Source organism: Emydura macquarii, unplaced genomic scaffold (assembly GCF_026122565.2).
Source record: "Emydura macquarii macquarii isolate MOO-44397 ecotype Brisbane River unplaced genomic scaffold, CSIRO-AGI_Emac_v2 contig_554, whole genome shotgun sequence".
NCBI lineage: Eukaryota > Metazoa > Chordata > Testudines > Chelidae > Emydura > Emydura macquarii.
The window spans coordinates 13,730,642-13,753,954 of NW_027130691.1; the positions used below are offsets into that span (position 1 = coordinate 13,730,642).

The window sequence follows — 23,313 nt, forward strand, 5'->3', positions numbered from 1 at the left end:
TAATAATTAGCTTACTGCTCTGACTCTATCTCCCTTTTCTTTTTCTCTCATTCTCTTCTTTGTCACTAGTGTGTTGAGCTAAATGCAAGTTCAGGCAGGTGCTGAGCTAAATTTTGTCTACACACAGTGTACTGTCAGTTCACTTTAATCATGATCATAGAAGTTTAGGGTTGGAAGGGACCTCAGGAGGTCATCTAGTCCAACCCCCTGTTCCAACCAGAACCAACTTCGACTAAATCATCCCATGCAGGGCTTTTTCAAGCCGGGCCTTAAAAACCTCTAAGGATAGAGATTCCACCACCTCCCTAGGTAACTCATTCCAGTGCTTCACCACCTTCCTAGTGAAAAAGCTTCTCCCTTATATCTAAACTAGACCTCCCCCACTGCAACTTGAGATCATTGCTCCTTGTTCTGTCTTCTGCCACCACTGAGAACACCTTAGCTCCATCCTTCCTGGAACCCCCTTTCAGATAATTAAAGGTTGCTATCAAATCCTCCCTCATTCTTCTCTTCTTCAGCCTAAACTAGTTAAGTTCCTTCAGCCTCTCCTCATAAGTCATGTGCTCCAGCCCCCTAATCATTTGCACTGGACTCTTTCCAATTTGTCCACATCCTTTCTGTAGTGGGGGGCCCAAAACGGGACATAATAGTCCAAATGTGGCCTCACCGGTGCTAAATAGAGAGGGATAATCACTTCCCTCGATCTGCTGGCAGTGCTCCTACTAATGCAGCCCAATATGCTGTTAGCCTTCTTGGCAACAAGGACACACTGTTGACGCAATCCACCACATCCTCCAGATCAATAATGAAGACGTTGAGCAAAACAGGCTGCAGAACTGACTCCTGGGGCACTCCGCTTGATAGTGGCTGCCAGCTAGACATCGAGCCGTTGATCACTACCCATTGTGCCTGATGATCTAGCCAGCTTTCTATTCACCTTATAGTACATTGATCCAACCCATACTTCTGTAACTTGCTGGCAAGAATACTGTGGGAGATTGTATCAAAAGCTTTGCTAAAGTCAAGGTATATCACATCCACCACTTTCCTCGCATCCACTGAGCTAATCGTCTCATCATAGAAGGCAATCAGGTTGGTCAGGCATGACTTGCCCTTGGTGAATCCTTGCTGACTGTTCCTGATCACCTTCCTCTCCTGCAAGTGCTTCACAATAGATTCTTTAAGGACCTGCTCCATGATTTTTCTGGGGACTGAGGTAAGGCTGACCGATCTGTAGTTCTCCAGATCTTTCTTTTTCCCTTTTATAAAGATGGGCACTATATTTGCCTTTTTCCAATCGTCAGGGATCTCCCCCGATCACCATGAGTTTTCTGAGTTTGCTGCAGTTTTACGGTTGTTTCTTTCCAGAATTTCAGTTTGGGCACACATGATTATCGCAGCATCACAGAAATTTTACCTCTTTTATTCTTGCAATATTTTTCATAGATTCCAAGGCCAGAAGGGATTATATAGCCTGACCTTCTGTATAACACAGGCCATAGAACTTTCCAAGCATAATTCTAGAGCAGATCGTTTAGAGAAAATCCAATCTTGATTTAAAAATTGTTGGTGATGGAGAATCCACCTCGATCATTGGTAAATTGTTCCAGTGGTTAATTATTCTTACTGTAGAAAATGTATACCTGGTTTCCAATTTTAATTTGTCTGGCTTCAACTTCCAGCTGTTTGATCAAGTTATACCTTTTTCTACTAGACTGAAGAGCCCATTATTAAATATTTGCTACCTTATATAGTGCCCTTCTTTTATAAGAATCACATCCGTCCCAGATGATTTGATTCTTATAAGCAGTTAATTCTTACAAGCAGAGCATTTTACTTAGTATATGAATGATTTTGTCCCCGTGGTTTTGATCACTGAATATGGTTGATTCTTATATCAGTGATTCCTTCACATGGAGTGTACTGTATATAACATGCGACAAATGTATTTAGCTCTTAGGAGTTAGCTGAATGTCTGAACCTTAAGGGCATCTGAAAGTTTAACATTTGTTTGTTGTCTGTCCTTATTTTCTTTCTTTTAAAAAGCTAAAATAAGCTCAGAAGTGAAAATAGGGTTGCATAAACCTATTGTGGGCTGTGAGGGGTGACCTAGGTTGCCCTGGAATCCTAGGTAGCTCAGTAGCTCTATATGATCCATTACATTTTTATACTTGAAGAAAATAGGCTCACAGCTCTTCTAGATTTACACATAAAGGTTTAGGTGCTGAAGCATTCAATTAGCCAGGATTGATCTACCCCTAGTTCCCCATTATATGCAAAGTGTTTCCAAGTTAAACTAACCACTGTTCACTGCTGATAGATGTGTAAGTTTCTGTACAGCAGCATCACTTAAAAAAAAAAAAAAAGATCAAATTGGTAGTGACCAAGATTACCAACCTTTTTGCTTTGAATTCTTGTTTCTTCAAAACTGTGACAGACACATTGCACTTACGCACATGTTGTTTTAAAACTGGCATTTGTCAGTGAAAGGAGACTGAAAATCAGGAGAGGCTGCAACAGTTTTAAAAAGGGATGGGATATGTCATTTTTAAAGACTTGAAAGATTTGAAAAATGTTTGTTCTGTACAGTTGAAATAACAGCAAAATATTATTGATCTCCCTACATGAGCCACATAAATTTTAGAAGGAAATATTACTGCAAAAAGTAAGGTGAGAATAAGGTTTAGATTGGAAACCTGTGGCAATCTGAACTATAGAATCCTGACCAACAAATACCAAAATTCATTGTGTGCTTTGTATTTATCAAAGAATACAGTCATAGGATCCCTCTGGCACTTGGGGATGACCACTTACTATGTAATTTCTAAGGCAAACTACAGAAAGGCAATTAAATTGTTCCAATTAAATTGACATATTATACAGTAAGGAACAATCCTCCCTCTCTGGAGATTAGAAGATGGACTAGATGACCGAAGAAATGTTTTCCTTTTCTTCTGTAATACAAGTGTGCAGATTTCTCACTGGCCAGTTTCCCACATTTGCAGTTTGTGCATGGTCTCAGCTTAATGAACCATTGACCCCAATAAAGTGTTTCACAACATGGATTCCCATTCTAACCTCCATTTACAAAAGTGTGCTGCAATATCTATGCCTGGTGAACTAAAATTCCAGTGGAATCTAGAAGCCCCGCAACAGCTAGACTTTTCCTCTCTGTGTAGGGGATATGAAGAGATTTATTTCTATCTTGAAGATGTAAACCTTTCTCACCTCTGGCCAATGAAATCCATACATTCCTAAACATTCAGAGCTCTTGTTATCCTGCCATTGCTTGTGCAATGAAAATGAAACATTCTATTTTCAGAGACTGTAAGAGAGTTCCGTCTAAAACTCCTTAAATAAACACTTTTCCCCTTGGGTTCGCAATCTCATTTTAAGCTAAACTATTTATAATAATTCATTATATATATTTTAAATTACCATTATGGATGCCACTCATCTGATTTAGAAACTGTTGCTACCTTCAGAGTTTCCTCATTAAATGACAACATGCTTATCAAACTAGAGGCATTACAGCTGTGTCTATACGTTTTCACAGTTTTGGGTGAAAAGAAGCCAAGATTTGTGTTGAAATATCCATGTGACATCCAGTGGTTATTGCAACACTTAGCTGACTGTCTCATTTGATTAAAGCCCACTTTGTGTGAACATCTAATTCAGCGACGAGCACATTATATTTTTTATAAAGGGAGAAATCTGCTTTTTCTTTGCATTTTTTATTTATGTTGGCAATTTAAAATGCATACAATGGAAGTGCACTCTCTGTACATTGAAATATCTATTAAGCAGCCACCTAACCGATTGTAGATGATGATGCAGGAGTTTCATTTATATACAGATATTTCATAAAGCCTTTCTCTCTCTCTCTCTAATCTGCAGTGTGACAGCGAGAGTGATATTGACGATAAGGTAAGACTGAATTCCCTTTTTCCATATGGTTCACCAGCTTCGAAATTCACTTACGAAAAAAATAAAAATGAATCTAACAATAACATAATATTTTCCTTTAGGTTTGTCAAATTTAGAAATATCAGTAACTGAATGAAAGAACCTTGTATCTACTACGCAAGATGATAGTCTCAGCCTTTTCCCTAAGCTTAGACACACACCAAGATTTCTGTTGCTAACACAATACCCCTCCTTGATTAATGTGCTGGGTTGTGTAGGACGCAAGTCAGTGTGTTGGCACCATCTCTTTGTTTTGGAGAAAGACTTCCTCAGGAGCCAATATTTTATTTATAATAACCTTTGAACATGTCAGTTTTGTAATGGGTTTAGAAGATGGACAACTAGCACTGCACTGTCTGTGAGGATAGGTAACTGTCAGGGAGTATTTTGTCATGTTGCATGCATATTTATCATGCAGCAATGATTTTTCTGACCTTTTTGTTTGATACGGACGTTAGTCAGTGGGAAGTTATAGTAATATGTTTTGGTATATGTATAGGGACTTCTTGTGTTCTTTCATTCCACTGACCTCCGTTCTTGTGCAGGGCCATCATCTTTGCAATGAAAACAGACAACCTCCAGTGGATAGCAGCAGCTGCAACATACTTTTGAACATCAAGCATTTAAATTCTTTAGCATTCCCCATAACTTTCTGTTTAGCAGCTATTAGTCTCAGGTTAAAACTTCATCAAATCTTTCCTTTACTTGAATTTTCCAGTCCCTTGTATCCATGCATGAGAATCAGCACCATGCACAGGTTCCTCTGGATCAGCATTACAAATGTAAAGGCTGAGTTCTGAAATCCCTTATCCCGTTTGGCAGCACAACGGCCTGTAACCATAGAAAGAAGTGAATTCAAGATGCTGCATTGAAAGCTAATGCTAAGATTTTTTTTGTGGGAGGGGAATTTGACGTGTGTTTTAAACCAGGAAAATGTGTGGTACCCTTCATTTTTTCATTGCATTCTTTTAAAAGTCCACTCAAATCTCTAATTTTCCCTGAATAAGACAACTAATACATTTTGGCAAAAAATCTTAAACCAAGAAGAATATTTTAATCATAGCTGTTGAATGAAACATACAGTGGACATTTTCAGCATGCATTTTTTTTTCAAGCATATGTTTCTAAAACTGTCTGCCACACAAGGACAAATAATAACAGAGGGTGGTTCTTGGCAGAGAAACAGGTGGAATTTACTCCCCAAAAGCTTGGATACAATGGGGTTAAAACATTTCTTACACTGCCCAATCAGAGAAAGTAAAAGCAATCATTTAGAAAACTGTTTAAAAGATCTGCCAGTCAAACTTCAGATGAAGTTGTAAGTGACATGTAGTTTTATTATACAGCTATGCTATTAATGATTATCTAAATTACGCTGGTAGACCCAGCTAGCAGCATTACATCTGAGACTGACGTTTGTTAGATTAGGTTTGACTTCACCTTGTAGTGAAGAAATTGAAATCTGAACAACATTGATTAGCTTTCAGAATGTGGGATCTGAGGTTACCTTCAGAGGAAGCAGCATTGTATTTGGCTGGTAACTTACTGTCCTTTACAGCAAATGAAAGACCATTATAGCATTCCATACCATTATTATAGCATTTCGTATTTATCTGGAATTCGACCATCCAGTCTCCTACATCTTCCAACTGCCTCCTCCTTTTAGTAAATCCTGCCTAATTGAAGTACTTTCTGTACCAAAAAGAGAAAAATAGTGATTGTCTTTTAGCTCTTGTCTGATCTGTAAAGACATGAGGCAAGACATCAGTTTCGTTACATAGGTCTCTGGCATTAAGTAAGGTTGCCTTTTGTGTCAGCAAAGACGTGTGTATAGCACATAAGCATAAGTTCCATTGTGGCTGATTTCAGTCTTTCCAATGGGCCTGATAGTGCAAATGCCTTTTGTGTGGAATGCCCACTGAATTCATGGAGCACTCGGAGAATCAGGCTCTGTTTACATTTGATGTCATACCTAAGTGGATAACTGTTGGTTTTAGATCTTAATCCTGCCCTGGCTGATGCAGAACGGAACTATGAAAATGCTGGCCTCAGTGTCCTCAGCAAAGAATTCCTTGTAGTAGCCTGAGGGATTATGCTGGGGGATATTTCTACTTCTCAAAACGTGCCTTCTAATAACATTTGCTGTCCATTGCAGCCAGTGGTTTGGATAGATGTACATTCTAGCCCACACACCACATCCTCTAAAGCATAAGATGTGTGGGCTTTATTTCATGTGCACCTTTCCTAGCATTTTAAAGTGCTGCAGAAAGAGAGATCCTACCTTGCTGCTTGCATAGCAAGAAGTTCTTTATGCTGTCTTTATGTATAATATATACACACTCACCCCTTAAGCACTAATTAAATGGAGGACAGCATTCAATAATAAAATACTTGGCACTTACATAGCATTTTCCATTAGTAGATCTCAAATTGCTTCAGAAAAGTGGGTTAGTAGCAGCAGCAATCCTGTTTTAGTGGTGGGGAAACTAAGGGACAGGGAAATTGACCGCAATTACACAGTCAGTGGCATCAGCTGGGACTAAAACTCAAGTCTTCTGACTTCCAATTCCATATTCTATCTACTGGGTTACTGCTTATCCCTTATTTATTTAGCCAATAGATATATAGGTTGATAGAGCTCCCAACATTTTAAAAATGCATATGTTAGAGTAACATTTGTCATTTTTCTTCTCTGTATTAGTTGCTGTAAACGGACACCTCATAGTTTTTGCCTTTATGCAGTCACATCCAGTACTCTAGAGGGCAGTGGCAGAGGGTAATCAAGTTAGAGCACAGTTAATTATAAAGAAGATGAACCAGAACTGAAGAGTGATATTTATAGTTGCATGAGGTGCAGTCTGGTGGCAGATAGGGACAGTGATTTCAGATGATGACTCTGCTGTTTAAAAAAAAAAACCAGAGGCTTCAGGTAGGTGTATTTGTCAAGCCAGGAACTAATCTGTCCCTTCCATTTGCTGAGGCAGAGCGCTGCGAATTTCCACCAACCGTTGCCTCAAGTTTCTGTTTCACCATAGAACTCTGAAGGGCAGCAAAAGGGAGATACTTTCTCACACCCACCTTCCATCCTTTCTATTTACTGTTTTATTATGTTAAAAAATGAAACAGTAAACTGAGCTTTTCTACCATTGAGACAAACAAAGAGCTCTGCAAACCATGAATCCCATTACTTCTGCCTTACATTCATTGAAGTGCATGGATTTGGACTCTGACATTATTGGGAGAATTACAAGGTAGTTTGTGGTAGCTGTGGAGAGTATATCACTTTTTTTTTTTGTGATGGGGGAAGTGGAGGAGAGTTTGTCTGGTAACAGTATCACACTATGTTCCACACTGTGCTGTAGCTGCTGTGTGAGGCTCATGGTCCATAAACATTGTTACCGAAAATATATACTCCTTTAATAGCAACAACAGCATTAACAGATAGCAATTACCCTTCATTTTCAGGAACTATAAAGTCTCCATTAATTCAAGATTTATGTAGTTATAGCATTTAGCACAGGAATAACACCACAGAGAATTGGTTTATACACATGTAATGAGAGAGCTTATGGCATACTTTAGTGAACATTAACATAATAGAGTAATATAAACCATCAACAGTTCCACTTATTGTCTCTTACCTGCTTTAGCATCACTATGAAAAGTGGCTAGCAGCTTGGTAATGTGCTCTGTTAAATGGCGTTCTGCAGAAAGCCAAAAGTCAAGTTGCGTAAAACAAGAGAATGAGTAACCTCTGCTCATTACACCAAAATGTTGTTCTGATTTTTTTAATAACAATGTTCAAGACCGTGTTTAAAAAAAAAAAAAAAAGCCTATTTCTTTCTTTCAAAATAATTCAGCGTTCATGTTCTTTCATTCTTGGGCTTCTGTCTGCTGTGTGTGAAATTATGGGTTGTCAGTGTAATTGTATGGACCCTGAGTGTAAGCAAGCTCTCCAAATCAGGGGTTAGATATCAGGCATTTCTTCATTTAATGTGGTGCTAAATAAGACATAGAAAAAATGACATTGTGTTTCCAAGTTAATTAAATGTTCACTATGTGTTTATGCTGCGGTTCAGTTTTGTGTTCTAGCTACAGTAGGAGAGCTTCAAGTAAGTAATATCTGAGCTTGACGTGAAAATTAAAAAAGGGCTTTGGTGGAGTTGCCAAAATAGTGTTTTCACAGTGCTCTTCACAAAAGCACAGTAAGTTTGCTTCAGGATCCTTTGTAGCCCATTTTTTAGACCTTATTCACATACCATAATTAAGTTCTTCAAATTCAACTTCACCCTCCTACTGAGCGCTGACACTATGTTCAGCACCTTATAAATATATGAAGGCTTGCAGTCTCTGCTCCAAATAGTTTACAATGTCAGCACTACCCAAATTGTTCAGACGTACACAAGTACACAAAGAGCTAGTACAGTTGTGGGTGATGTAAGAGTTTTGCAGAGGTCACTGTTAAAATGCTTCTTGGGGCAAAAATATTCCCAAAATGTAATCACACTCTTTTCAGATAAATCTTTTACCCACTCTTTTTTTCCCAGGATGGTTCGTGTCGTCTCCCTCCCTCCCCCCCTCCCCCCCCCATTTTTCACTATGAATTTCTACTCTGTCTTTGAGGTTCAGCCTTACAGCATTTACCATTTGGTGAAGGAATACTGAATGGAGAACTTCCTTTGTAGCTTGTCAGTGCCCCTCCATAATCAGCTGAAATTTTTTAATAGCATAAGGGAATGGCAGTGTAAATACCCATCCAAATCTGTGTCAGTTCCCATACCAAACCTAACCCTTTGTTCACTTCTCAGGCTGACTGACAGTGTCGTAAGCTTTTATCCTCAATGCGGCCCTCCCTTTGTCCAATGCCTAATCCATCCTCTTTGGCTTCCCATTAAAAGTATTCTGGGGCACATGTAACCAGAAAGCCCCAGACTGCAAAGTGTGGTTCACCTGAGTCCAGGTAAGGCTGTCAGAACTACAGAACCCTATCTCACAAAGGAAGAAATCACAGTAAGTGTTGCTGGAGACTCCCCCGCCACTCCCAGCTTCTTGATTACTTTGTCCAGAAATGAGTTCTAGGTGTGCTACTCCATTCTGTCTACTAGGGCAGCTTAAAGTCTAGGCACACCATGCAAAGAGCTGAGTCACTGCACTCTATTGTATCTATTAGTCTGTGCTGGCATTCCATTGTTAACTGATATCATGGTTATAGAGCTCTGTGGAAAGGAAGGCCTGGGTCATGGGACACCTAGGTTCAATTCCTCCTATGCCACAGACATAATGTGTAACCTTGGGAGTCCCTTAATCTCTCTGTGCCTTGGCTTCCCAACCTTTTAAATTGTGCCCCCCCTCTCCTCCCTCAAGAGTTACGAGTCATCTCTGGACTGGTACATAGGTCAGTGTTGAAGACAAGATGTTACATTTGCCTCACCTTATTCGAGAATTCACGTGTCACCCCCAATCAAGAAGTAGGATGAATGAGAATGTACCTGTTGGCTGGGAGATTCTGCTGACACTTGTCAGATGCTTTTTCAGCTGCTCTCTTGTGGTTTACAAGATTGGTAAAAAAGCTCTTGATAGAATTGAAACAATCTTGCACTTTATCAGGGATCATGAATTATTCTGTATATATCATCAAGGAAACGTAACTTAAAAAGTAAAGAACTGTAATGACATTTCATGATCTCCTGAATCTCTTTAATACTAAATTTAACCAAACTGCATTTTTGACTAGAAACAAGATGTCCTTCTGAACTAATGGATCACGTTAAGCTTCGTAATGCCTGAAAACTAAATGTGAAAACTTTTTTTTTTTGGCTCTTAAAGAAGTTTGTTTTACTTCTGTGTTTTGTTGGGTTTCCTCTAATTTTGTGTAATATTTTTATTATTACCCATGCATTGCAACTCCACAGTGTGTTGAAAGTTGTGAAAACACAAAACAAAGAAATGGAAAAGAATGAAGTTTTTATGAGTTCATTTCTGCTTAAGAATAAGATGACGGGTCTGAGCAGAATGTAAGGTAGGTAAAAGGGTAGTAAACTCAGCATTTGAAGCTTTGTAGTACTTACTAGATCCCAAAGCCAATGTATAGCCATTTGGAATATGGAAGTTTAAAATCACATTGATCCAATGACCTTTATTTACTCGGCTTTACCATACCCCTTGGTGTCCCGTCCCAATGTTTATGTTGCATTGGCTTGAAGTTTGTCAAAAGTCATAGCAAATATACATGAAAAACTTAGTTCCTAAATCTCACAGACCTACTTAAGAGCTCTATTTCCTGGCCCCTCTCACACCTGTGTCAAAATTAGTTGGAGATCTTTGCCTAAATCTTTGGCAGCCGCTGACTTAATTTGTGGTATACTGCTCCTGACAGTTTATTGGGGAAGCAAAGCGCGCCTTCATCTCCAATAATAAACAGCCCACCCGCCGACACTTTGACAGACTTAATGGTTTTTTATACAAAAATGGACAGACTTAATGTTTCGACTGTAGCGATCATCTGTCCTGATCTCCTTAATGAAATTAGATTAAGTGCACCTGGGAAAATGCTGAGACGGCACATTGCTTTCATCACCTCCTTTAATTTAAAACCAATTTGCGGGGAAAATATTCTCTGAAGCCAAGGGATGCAGAGAGAAAAAGGGAAGGAGGGAGGGCAGGAGATTTTTAAATCTATCTGGATAGCTGCTGGCAGTTTTAATTCCTTTCCCTGCTGGCAATGTGAAATATTAACAGCCTTAAGAACTGAGAGTTTAAAGACTCACTCACTGTCCCTTCTGTCTTTCATAGTGAGGAGAGAAACAAAACAAAATCTTTACAATCAAGATCACATCCAAGGAGAAAGTCATTTGCATTTTAAGACTTTTAAATTGGGGTGGCTGGGGAAGGAAGGCCTGATGGATTTACAAAGCTTGGCTCGCCTTTGCTGCTCTTTCAACAGCTTGACTGAATTGCCCTAAAGTAGTAGTATTTCCTCTGAGTTTTTCACTATATGAAAATATTCTTTAGTGGCTGATATATACCTTCGTAGTGATTCGGTTGTCCAGGTAAACAGTATTTTGCCAATGGAGCTGTACAGCCAGATGCAACTTGGACAATATCACATGGGAAAAGAGCTGAAAACTATTAGAAACATTCCTTGGGCTCATGCTGGTGAGAGACAGAAACCTATCTATTTATTTAAAAAAAAAAAAAAAAAAAAAAAAGTTCCAAAGAATAAGCATCAGAGGGGTAGCCATGTTAATCTGTATACAGCAAAAACAACAAGAGTCCTGGAGCACTTTAAAGATTAACACATTTAATTTCTGCAGGCATAAACTTTCATGGGCTGTAACCCACTTCGTCAGATGTAAAGAATAAGCAGAATCACTTTCTCAAGAAGGATTAGTCTTCTTCTCCCAATCTGTCTCCATTCACTGGAAATGCCCTAACAATTAGTTGAAGGTCTTTCACAATTGAGCTACAGTGAAAGTTAGGCTTTAAAAATGCCTGGGTTAGGATGGAATCTTTCTGTATGGGGAAAAAGATACTGTATATTGATATATGTGTTAAATGCTTATAGCTGTGGGCATTTGGATTACTCTGTAGTATTGTAGAGTTATCAACATTGAGCTGATTTATCCACTACCTGCCTCAGGTTTCAGTCTTGTTGGATCAGTAGCATTCAGACAACGGGCAAGTAGTTGGCACAGATTCGGAATATCTTTTCAATTCACTTTTATTCAGTTTTGTTCTTCCTACAAGATTTTCATCAGCCAGGGTATCCTGCCAAGATACCCACCACATTCTATGCTTGTCCAGTATCTAACAGCCAGCCCCCAAACCAAAGGGCAAAATCCCCTCCTAAAAACCTCAACAGTTAAGGATACTAATGCAACAAATGTAGGTCTAATCCCTGTAGTCTAAGCACAGTCACCAAAGCTTGTATTTTCACATGCTTCTCAATAGTCAACACTGAGGAACTTAGAGCAAGTAACACTGGAAGGGAACTCCAAGAATATTAAACTTAACATTCAAAATAACAACATCACTAGGACCTGATCCTGCAAATCTTTATCTGTGCAAGTAGGGCCTGATTTTTCAAAAGTTCTGAATGTCCACAACTCTAGTTGAATTCAGTTGGCGCTGTGGGTGCTCAGCCCTTCTAAAAAGTAAGGCCAGTAGGCTTTGGTCCCTTGACTGTTCCTGCTGACCTCAGTAGAACGAACTACTTATGTGACTAAGAGTTCGTGTTAGCAGGCCGATTATTGTCAATGCCTCATTCAAATGATTTAAGTCTTAGACATGCTGCTCAACAAGAAAGATCAGCCCCAAATGCCCTAGTGCAAAACTACCAGTTGACAGGAAAAGTCTACATTCCCTTTAAACACGTTCATTTACTATTTAATGGAAACAACCTGATAAGCATTTTGAAGATAATCAAGCATGTATAGCTAGCTGGAATGTTATAAACAGAAAAGCAATAGGCTAAAATTGAAAGGGTTCCCATTCATATATAAACCAGGTTAGTAATAATCAGTTGATCAAAGTTTAATTTGTAGTGTTTGCAGCTCTCAAAACCTAAGCAATCTCTTCCTTCGGGATATAAATATGCTTTCTGAACTATTTATATTAATTGCTCAAGCCTGCCCTGTGATATATGATACGCACCACTGTGTGTCATGGACAATCAGACCACAGTTAATATGTGACGGTGAGTCTCTTATTCCTCTTGTCTAAACTTTTGTCTGTCCCTCGTATCCCCACAGAACCCAGGTGAAATGGGCAGGGGAAGGAAACAGAATTGTCTGTTCTTAGGATTGTAGTAATTATTAATGAGGAAGGCCTATTAGAATGATTATAGAGCTTGCCTCCCTGCCAGACCAGGACCCTCCTCCAGCCTTCTTTCAGTGCCTCCACTGGCATCCTCTTTTCCATAAAATGCTGGGATCTTGTCCTCCTTTTCAATCCCCCTCCCAGCTCCGCCTCTGCCCACTGATCCCTTTTTATTCTAATGCATCACCCACCCCTCTTCCACTTTGCCAATGATGCCAGCCTCTTATTCCTTTTGGTCCACTTCTCCCACCACTGTTTTCTGGTGTTATTCCACATCACAGGGAGTGCCCTCCATGAACGTACCTGTAGTATCTCTCCTCCTTCAGATCCCTCCTCAAGACCCACTTCTGTCATGAGGCCAACAAGAGATAATAGCTAGGTTGATGTGCATTTGGGGATGGTTGATATTTATTTTAATTTATTCTATTTTATGGTGCTTCTTTTCTTCCTATGTGCTCTTTAGGGCAGGGATGATATCGTGCTGTGTGTGTGGAGGAGATTTAGCATATTGTAGTCACTACTGGAATACAAATAACACATAATCATAATAATAATAATTTGTGCTTATATGACACTTTTCATCTAGATACCTCAAAGGGTGCTACAAAGATGAGTAATCATCACTGTCACCATTTTACAGGTGAAAAAGCTGAGGCTCAGAGAAAATAAGTGATATGCTTGTGGTCACACAAGTGAATTAGTGGCAGAGTAGGGACTAGAATCCCAGGTTGCCTCATTCAGTCCCAGGATATAACCACTTCCTCTACTAATATTATTATTACACTATTCTTACAAGCAGTCTTAGCTAAAACTAATCATTGGACATTTGCCTTGTGTATATTTATTCTCTTTAATAGTGACAGGCTTTCCTTGAAAATTAATTAACTTTTAGCTAAACCAGAATACATTTTGGGTTTGTTTGATTTAAAATTCATAATGTCTGGCATGTTACCCTGAAAGTCTTGTTCTTGCTGAGACCTTGAAGCTTGTTTTCTTAAGTGCTCTAAGGTGGCGAGAGTATCAAGATATTGTTCTGATCGCTTTTTCCTTTGAACTCTAATACACAATGCTGTAAGAGATCATTTGTGCAACTGCAACAAATTAAAAGGTGGCTCCAGAAGGAAAGCTCATTTGGTAGAAATGGCAGCTTTTTGGTGCATATATCTGTGTTGAGTCAAAATAATATTCCTAGTTATTCGCAGTCTTTTGAAGTCTCCACAATTCTTTGAAACTTTGTCTTTGTTTCTGCTTCATAATCATTACCAACAGCCATTAGCACTTTAAGTATTCAAGAATCCACCCACGCCATGACAATAGGTGATGGTGTACAGTGTAAAGCAGATGGAAGGGCAGTGTGCTTTAAGTGGATGAGTAAAATCTTTCTTTTCACCTAACCCCCACTCCCCCCCACAATCTAATATATATGAGAATGAGGAAGGAAAGGGAAAATATAGTGTGTGTAAAAGTAAGATATTTATTCCTCATAATGCATATTTTCAAAGCACTGCACAAACACTGATTCATCCTTTCAATATCCATGTTATTATAGGTATGGTTTTCATGCTACAGATGGGGAGATGGAGGTAAACTGTCTTGCTCCAGACTACAAAAGCAAATAGTAGCAAAGACAGTAGTTTCTGTCTGTCAGTCTCCAGCTCTGATCTCTACACTGTGCTGCCTCTTGTACTTTCTATGTAACAAGTACATTTATTGCTATGTGAATGAGGAGTTAGAAATTGTATTTGTTCTGTAAGGAGTTCATTTTGGATGGATGGGCTTTGCTGTAATGCTACCCAAAGTTAAATACTTCTGTGTAAATCGAAGGGATGATTATCTGGAGTGCTGGTGTCCTGTACACTTAGACATGTACTGGGAGTTAGCCTTCATTTTGGTCGTGCAATCAGTCAATATGGGTTCTTTTAATATTTACGCAAATACCATACAGCATGAAGCCTCCATTCTTGTTTAACATTAACTCATATACAGCTGAAATACAATAAAGCATTACCCTGCGTTTCATTTACTCAAGTCCAATTTCCCTTTAATAGCAATTTGGTATAGATATTTCTTTCCTATATGTTCTAGAATAACTGGTAAATAATTAGCACTATGTTTGTAAAGAGCCCTACTCCAAATGGAAAGAGTCAGCATCCTATATCAACATGAAGCGTGTGCACAACGCCAAGACTGTATCCTAACCCCAGCTTAAAAATGTGGGGGTTCTTTCCTGGTCGATTTCTCTGAACTGGACCTTCCTACTTCTCTCTTCAGCTGCTCACACCAGGAGTCCATCCCATAAAACAGCTTTATGCAATTCACCTTTGTTTTCACATTTAGCAACATTTTATTTAAGCAAAGGGCACTTTCCTTTCCAGGAGTTTGTGACAGTTCTGTCTGCTAAGCAATTACAAATGACTGAAGAGATGTCTATGTAAAGTGGAAAACTCTGTTTTCTCTCTATTTTCCCCTTCTCTGGCCTTTCTCCACTCCTCCCTCCTGAAAGTTACGTTTCAGGAGGCAAATCCCAACTGGTGGCATTGCAGGCTTTGTCTCTGTAACAGCAATGTTGTCACCAATAATAGAGACTTGCTAACTGTCAACACTGTATGAAATGGCAGGTGGAAGAGGAAACTGCGTGGTGTGGGGGAGAGAAAAAGATGATGCCTGTTGTGCTGTCTTTCCATATTGAGACATGTGCAAGCAGAGTAAACTGCCTGCTAGCTAGATGAGTAGTTATTTATAGAGACACTGTTAAGTCAATTAGACCTAAAACTGATCTGTACTAAAAGTTGATTCATATGAAGAGCAGTGCTGCTCTAGCTACAAGTGTGTTTGTCCATAGTTGTCAAGCACCTGTGGCCAGCATGGTTTTAGAACGCTTTCACAGTCCAGTGTGGAAAGGGGTGTTTTTAATCCAGCTTGCTTGCCCACCCCACACTTTACCATATTCCATCCTCTTAGCAAAACTTTAGCATTATTGTTATTGCTGTTCATTTTTCATTATTGCCAGTATGCTTTGTGCTGGATGGTACACAAAAACAGGGACAGTCTTTGCCTTGATGATCTTAAACACAGTTCTCAACTGTTTGGTTTGTGTATAAAATCTGTGTTCTAACCATATTTAAAAATAGTTCCAAACACAGTTACAATCCCTAGTGGTGATAGGCCTTAATTTAAAGTTTTACCCCAAATGCTGGTTCACTTTCAAACCAATATTGTGTGGTGCAGATAAATGACACAATCTGGATTGGATTGGATAGGGTAGGACACAGGGCCAAATTCTGATGTACCTACTTAGGCTCTGATTTAGCAGTTTGGATTTCTCTGTTTAGTGAAGTACTTAAGCACATGCTTAAGCACATTCTTAAATTCTTCTGTTCTGCAATCCTCAGTTATGGCCCTGCTCTGTACTTGTAACTCAAGTGCATTCATTTTGCTTAAGCAAAAAGTAGGCATTCTTGGGGAAAATAACCTTGCCTGAAGTTCCCAGAATAATCAGGTGGTAAAGGAGGTCAAGTTTGAGGCCTAATTCAATAGATAATGTCCTTTAAAACATTATGCTCATGTTACCCTTTGTGAACTGAACTCCACCATTCCTCTAAGAATAACAGCATTGATTGAATTTGGTGGGTTATAAAGCATTTCTGGTCCTCTCTGAGCCATATTCCACAGCACAAACCTGGAGAAGCCAAGAAAAATGCTGGCCCAAGTTTGGAGAGAATTTTGTTTGGAGGCTTAAAAGCTTACATGTTGTTCTAGACACCCCTTTCTCCCCCCCCCCCCACCAGCACACACAGGTCTCTGTGTTACAGTTAGCCTCAGTTTTATGGAAAAGCAAGTCAGCCAGAATGCAGGGATCAGAAACAGTTGCTGACCAGATCCTGATTTATTTGACAGTCCCAGTAATAAAATAACTATTTGTCTAACTCTTCCTGATTAGTCTGAAGAGTCCTGCCAACCTTAAGAGGATTGACTAGTCAGGAAACCACTGGCATTTTGGTTTTTTTTGAAGGGCTGCAATATTATTTGCAATAATTTTTCATTTATTAAGTTTGGCATTTCAAAATAACTCACTGACGTGATGTGAACATTTTCCACACCAACTATAAGTCTATTACGGAGAAATTTACAAAAACAAAATGACTTCATATTGCTTGCAGATGTATTCTGTAAAAATAATTGTTTTTCACTGGATTTTAATGTTTCTGAGCCTTTGTAAACATGATGCCTAAGTGCTTTTATTCAATAAATGTGACCCATTCAGTAATTGCTTGCACATTTGCAATCCAGTAAATAAGGAGCAGATTTTGACCAAAATCTGTGTAGTATTTAAGTTGCTTAGGTCACAACCATAATGGAGAGACGGTGAGAAACTTGTGTTTTCAGAAATAGAGGATTGTGGCTTCAGAAACAAAGACAAATAAGCCATTTCTCTTTAATTAGTGGATTCCTGCTTTTTAGGCAAGGTTTTCTTTTTTTCTTAGTTCAGTAAGACGGGGGATTTCATAGGAGGCAAAGGATGTTAGGCATCCACTCCTGTCGACATTTTGTGGGATTTGGGGTACCTAACTCCCTTATGTTCCTTTAAAGAGTCAACCATATCTTCAAGCCAAGCATTGTCTTCAAGTCTTTTTGTGCAATGTCCTTCAGATAGGAAACACCATAATGGAGAGAGTAAAGTAAGTGTGTGTGTGCGCGCGCGCATACATGCATAGGACAAAGAGTTGCCTGTTCCAGCTAATTATACCTTTCCTTTTTATATTTATTTGTTTTAAAATGTTAGCAGCACTAGAGCCCTCAATGAAGCTAAAAGGATGGTTTGAATAAGCGTCTTGTAGCCTTAAGCCTGGGCAAAATGTCAGTTTATAAAAAGTGCACAAATAATTAGATATTGAATGCTATGCAAGAAAATGACCTTACAAAGCAAAAATATTCCAGAAATACAATTCAAGGAAAAACAAAGCCAAACAAAAACCACATGAACAGTAATTCCTACGTGAGATTTGTTTGGTACAGTCCTGAAATGGGAGATATCACTCACTCCTCTCTCTCTCACACACACACACACACACACACACACACACACACACGTGTACATGGGGAGGGGGAGGGGAAGGTAGCCCAGAGCCTTCTTGCAGGGTGCTGAGAGTTCTTACTTCCAATGGAAGCACAGCCAGTTGGAGAACTCAGCATCTCATTGGACCAGGCCCTATGAGAATAAAGGTGCTGAGTTTCAGTGGAAGGTGATATCTGCCATTCTCCAGACACCCCTCACAAAAGATAATGGGTGAAATCCTGGCCCTGGAGAATTCAATTGCCAAATCCCCACTAACTTTAGTGGGATCAAGAGTTACCTAATGTCACCAAGAACATGTCACATCTCCCCGTCCCTTGCCTCCCCCAACGCCCTCCCCTGCCACAGGCATCATATAGCATAGAAATCTTCCCTTATATGCCAGTGAACACAGATCTGGAGAAAGTATATTGCTGTCTCTTTATCTTTAAAGGGTGAATATTGCCAGCCAGACCCAGTAATGCTGTCCTAGTAGGCAAGCTGTGAGAAGTAAGCTCATAAAAGAAACGTTCACTTTGTGTGTATTAATCCTTGACAGTGTGTTTGTGTGTGTGTGTGTGAGAGAGAGAGAGAGAGAGAGTTCAAAAACCATCCCAAACTAACCCAGCCTGTCTGTGTCTAATTCCATCCCTCCCTCAACCCCCAGAACTAAAACCCTCAAGGTACCCCACAAAGCTTTGCAGCTGTTTTTGCACATAATTAAATCATCCTAGGTAACCCTTGTCTGGTGGCCTTCAGTACACTAGTGGGGGAATTGGAGTGAACCCACTGACCTGATTTGATTCCTGGGATTCCTATGCAGATCAGCTGTTTCAGAAAGGCAGCTGTAATGTTTTCAACTCTGTCTTCTGGGGTCTGGCTTCTGATGGCATAAACAATGACTTAGATGTTGGGTTCCAACGCTCAGTAAACCAGAGGGAAAGGGGTCATTCTGCACAGCAGCTGCCCTCCGATTGGAAAGGCTGGAGATGATGCGTAGGGGGAGCTTTCTGGGGTAACTTTGTGATCTGAATTTGCACTGCAAGTGCTCAGATAAGGGCTGTGGCTTGTGCTACACACTGGTGTGGAAGACCCTTAGACGGTGATGAAATCAAGCATGGACACAATGGGGACAGCTTTTGCTCCTCTAGCATCCAGCAGTCAGAGCTCTTCCCTGAGCGGAAGATATCTACCTTGTGCTGATATCTACCTTGTGTTTGGAGGGTGGGGATAAGACATTAGAAGGAAGCAGAGAGGTGAAAGGGATAGAGTATTAAAACTAGAAATAATCAAGGGCCAGCCATATAATCTTATTGGTTATAGATTATGGGGAAATGATTATAAAACAGGACTGAGCTGCACCAGAAGCATGACCAGAACTCAGTGTAAGTAGCATAAAAACTATGGGATTTTCCTGTTAACTGCTGCAAACTTTTGCACCAGTGTTACAGAACTGGTCCTATGTTCATTTTGAAATAGGCTCTGACCTTTCTGTGGATATGCATTTCTTACTAGTACTGTTGAATTTACATATAATCTGGCTTCAAGGAAGTAATGCATGCAAATTATTTATCTGAGACATTTATATAGTGCTGTAAATGCACATAGTGCTTTGCAAAGCATAGACTAACACAGTCTCCATACCAAAAAGCTTACAAGGTAACACATATCTTACAAGCTAACATAATAGGGCTCGAAAGCTGAGAAGCCAATATGCTTAATATGGGAAATCTTGGCTATTAGTACAAGACTGTGATTTTGAGTTTAAAGTATTTGGCTGTTATTCCCCTTTGCATCTTGAATTTTTTTCTGTTACTGGTTCATTTTTTTTAATGTGGTATCAACTTCTGCTTTTAAATCTAAACCCAACTCTGTTTTGTATGATCTGGCTTTCTCTTAAACACTGAAGATGTTGGGCTAGCTCACTTTTGTAAAAGATTTCAGATTGTAATGCATGGCAAGAAAAGCACCTTAGAAGAGAAAATGAGGGTTGTTTAGTACTGATTCTTGAGAATCGGAAACTGTACGTTCCTTCAGTAGCCTATGGAGGCTATAGTATTTCTCTATGAAGGAATGAAATGGAAAGTCTTGTGTACCCCTGGGGTGAATGGGTGGGATTTGTTTTGTGAGGGGTAGGTTTCCATACATTATCTAACCGCTGAGTCAGTGAGCTCAGTGTGAAAAACAGGGACATACCAAAGACATTTTCTCTCACAGGATAATCCCATTCAGGGAATTTTATACGTTGAGATTGCCATGATGTGTGCTCTTTATTGTGTTTCTCAGCACACCGTAGTACTGTTGAAAGTATTTCCGTTCCTGCATTATCTAATTTCTCACATCAGAGGTCAATGAAAAGAGGCCAAGATCCTGACTCCTTGAAGGAGTGTCTGTTTCAAATTGAGCATGAGCAGAGGGTTTGCCTCACATTCTGGCCAGGAATTCAAGCACTGAAAAGTTTTGTTGGTGAATGTATTTTCAAATGGAGCTTTGTAAAGGCAAAAAATAACTCTTGTTGCAGCAGAGGATGTGTCTTAAATCTCCTGGATAGTTGGAACTGAAAGTATAGCCTAGGTTACAGAAAAAAAATCCCTGTAGGGTTATGCTGGAAATCCTGTATGGCCTATTTCCCTGAGGCATTTCATATATAATTGTGCTCCGTACAGTTGGAGGATGATGAGCATAGGGGTTGATGTGAAGGAGAGGTGTAGAGAACAGTTATTTTATACAGTAGCTATGTTTTGTAATAATCTCTGTACACAGGGACAGAGATTACAGCTATGAATTACCATCAGAAAAAAACCCTGGTTGATAGGCTATCCGTGTAGTCTGAGTAGACATAGGTGCACAAAATAAGTTCACGTTGGAGTAAATGAGTTATCCAATAAATAGCTGGATGTGGGCCTGTGACTGTGAAGGAAGACTTGCAAAGCACTGTTGCTTTCTTAAATGCGGCTTTCACCTGCTGGTGGGAATGGAGAGGTGCTGTGAAATAACATTCCCACTGGCAGGTTCAGAGGTGTTGCTCATGAATCAGTATTTCACTGCATCCTTTGCTCCATTCTGTGCCATATGATAGGCTTTTCTTTTTATTATTTTGTTTGTTCCTAAGATTTAGTCCAGCACCCTTCCAAAGCTGCAATGACTGAGAAAAAGATGCTTGCCTTTCTGTATATTTGTATAAGTATAAAGTTCAAGGCTGGAGATTGGTGCAGAAAATCCTGTTTAATCTCAGCATAATTTTTCCTTGAAACATTTATCTTTGTCATATGCAGCTGCTTTCATTCCCTTCAAGAAACTTCTAATGGAGCTTACTATGCATCCTAAAAACACAGTTTCCTTGTTTATTTGGGGGAATTGGGAGTGAAGCACCTTTTGTTCCTCGTCTTATCATCACCCTGTGAAATCTCTTCCTCCTTTCCTGTTGTTGTTAGGTAGCGACACCTAAAATTCAGCATGTCTGACACTTTCCATTATAAGGCTATTTTCAGTTGCTTATAACTTTCATTCGGGATGAAATTTCCCTTGCTGGTTGTCTGCCTCAGGCTGAATTACTTTTGTTTAATTTCAGTGAAAATGGTCCAGCCATTTCTTAGAACAAGCTTGGAAAAATATCCATAATTTTGCCAATGTTGACAATTTTTTACCACCATTTCATTAAAGAAGCTCTAGTGTGTCTGTGCTTTGGGATATGGACTTGAAATTTGTCACGGGTGTCCCTGAGGGCAAGGATATGACTGTTGCCATGCCCAGGTCTGCCCAGATTTGGCCAAGTTATGAGCCCCTGAAACTCTGTTTGCACATGCTCAGTAGAGTTGAGCCTTGTTAGAGTTTGGCAGCTAAATTCTCCTAAGACTCCATCTTTACTGACCATGCTGCAGAGACTGAGTAGGACTTTGCTTGCAATTGCTCCTGCTGACTTCCAGGGCACTGAACACAGGAACTGAAAGCAGGAAAGCTCTCTCTCCTGCGCTCTCAAAGCTCCCCTGACTGTGATCCAGGCAGCATAGAGAAGGAGCATACAGCCTGGCTGGAATCTGGGGCTGGAAGCTGGGTCTGGTACGGTGACAAGGGGGGAGACTTAGAAAAGGGGCTGGGGAGGGTGAGGGACCTGGGACTGGGATATGAGCAGAGGTGTTGGGTGCGGGTTGAGGGACTAGCCCTGGGACAAGGAACTGAGGTAAAATGTGGAGCTGGATTTTGTGAAAAAAATGTTGTGTAATTTGAGGCGAGGGGGAGGCGGAAGCTTTCTGTGAATGGGGAGGTGGAGGAAGTGCAGCTGGCTCCAGGTTGGGAATCGGGACGATTCCAGCAGTTCCTACCTGCTCCCTGGCCTGATCATAGGTGCCGCAGAAGCTGCATGAGCCCCTCCAGGTCCCACTCTCACCTCCCCCAGCTCCTGCACATGCACAAGTTCATGCGGGGGTGGAGCCCCCACAATATTTACTTTGTGGAGGGTGAGAGTCCCACCCAGTTCTGATGTAATTAGACTCTACCATAAATGCCTAGGCAAAAGGAGGCCAAACTGAGGTTGCACGGGCAACTTCAGTTCTGGGATTTCCTTACTTTTGAGAGCTTGACTTTGCAACCTTAATAAAGTTCTTTCAGTACTGGTTTTTGTATATAATTATTTGTGTTATAGTGACGCACAAAATGGGCGAGGATCTGAAAAAGAGAAGATTTGAATTTGGGAGAGCTATGGACCCATAGTAAGAAAAGAGGTCTTATCGGATTTGTGTGTCCTAATACGGCCCTTTAGCTCGCAGAACAGAAATTTTCTATATGTAACTTATGTAAAACCACAGTTTACCAGAGCTCCTCTCCCTTCCCCCGCTCTGGTAATAATGGGAAGATTTATTATTGTTATAAGGAATAGAGCAGTCTCCTGGAGATCAAGGTGTTCTCCAAACCTCACAAACTGGTTTTTATTTATGTGCAATTTGCCAAACTAGTTCACAGTTGTAAACCTTTGTTAACTGTAATTTAAACATACGCTGATGAATTTCAGGGGTAACTCAGTTCCTTTAAAATAAAAATACATTTATAGTTAACTAGAAGGAAGCTTGTCTAATGTATTAGGGATAGAAGAATCTCCACCTTTCCCAAAAGCTAGTAAATGACCTGAATACAATATATATCCTGCATTTAATTGTTCTTTCAACTTTTTGCCCTGAGTTCTCCTCTTTTTCCTTTTTTCACAGTCTCTCCTGAGCAGAACCTAAACTCAAAAAAGTTTTTAGTTGAACTCTCAGCCCTTCATATTTGTTTTGCCTTATTTAAAACCCATCCAATCTTGTCCATCCCTGATGTTACTCTTGCCTAGAGCCAATATTTATTTCAGATGATCTGCTGATTACATTGATTGAGTATCTATGAACTGGTTAGGACATTTTAGAGGGAACTGGTTCTAGTCTGAAGTGCAAAAGGCCTTGAGTTCAAATTCGATACCAGATGTTGTTGAGGTTTTAAGTTATAGC

General features: G+C 39.9%; 1 protein-coding gene across 10 annotated transcripts in view; it reads left to right on the plus strand.

Moving 5' to 3' along the window:
• The window catches only part of FBRSL1 (fibrosin like 1), a 690,776-nt gene that overhangs the window by 477,164 nt on the left and 190,299 nt on the right, over positions 1–23,313 (plus strand). For 8 of the 10 annotated variants that reach the window (XM_067539808.1, XM_067539803.1, XM_067539799.1 and 5 more), the window contains one exon: positions 3,898–3,927. The exons of the other annotated variants lie outside the window; for them this stretch is intronic. In XM_067539808.1, the coding sequence (XP_067395909.1) occupies positions 3,898–3,927 (30 nt within the window). The remainder of the gene's footprint in view (positions 1–3,897; positions 3,928–23,313) is intronic. 10 annotated transcript variants of the gene reach the window in all.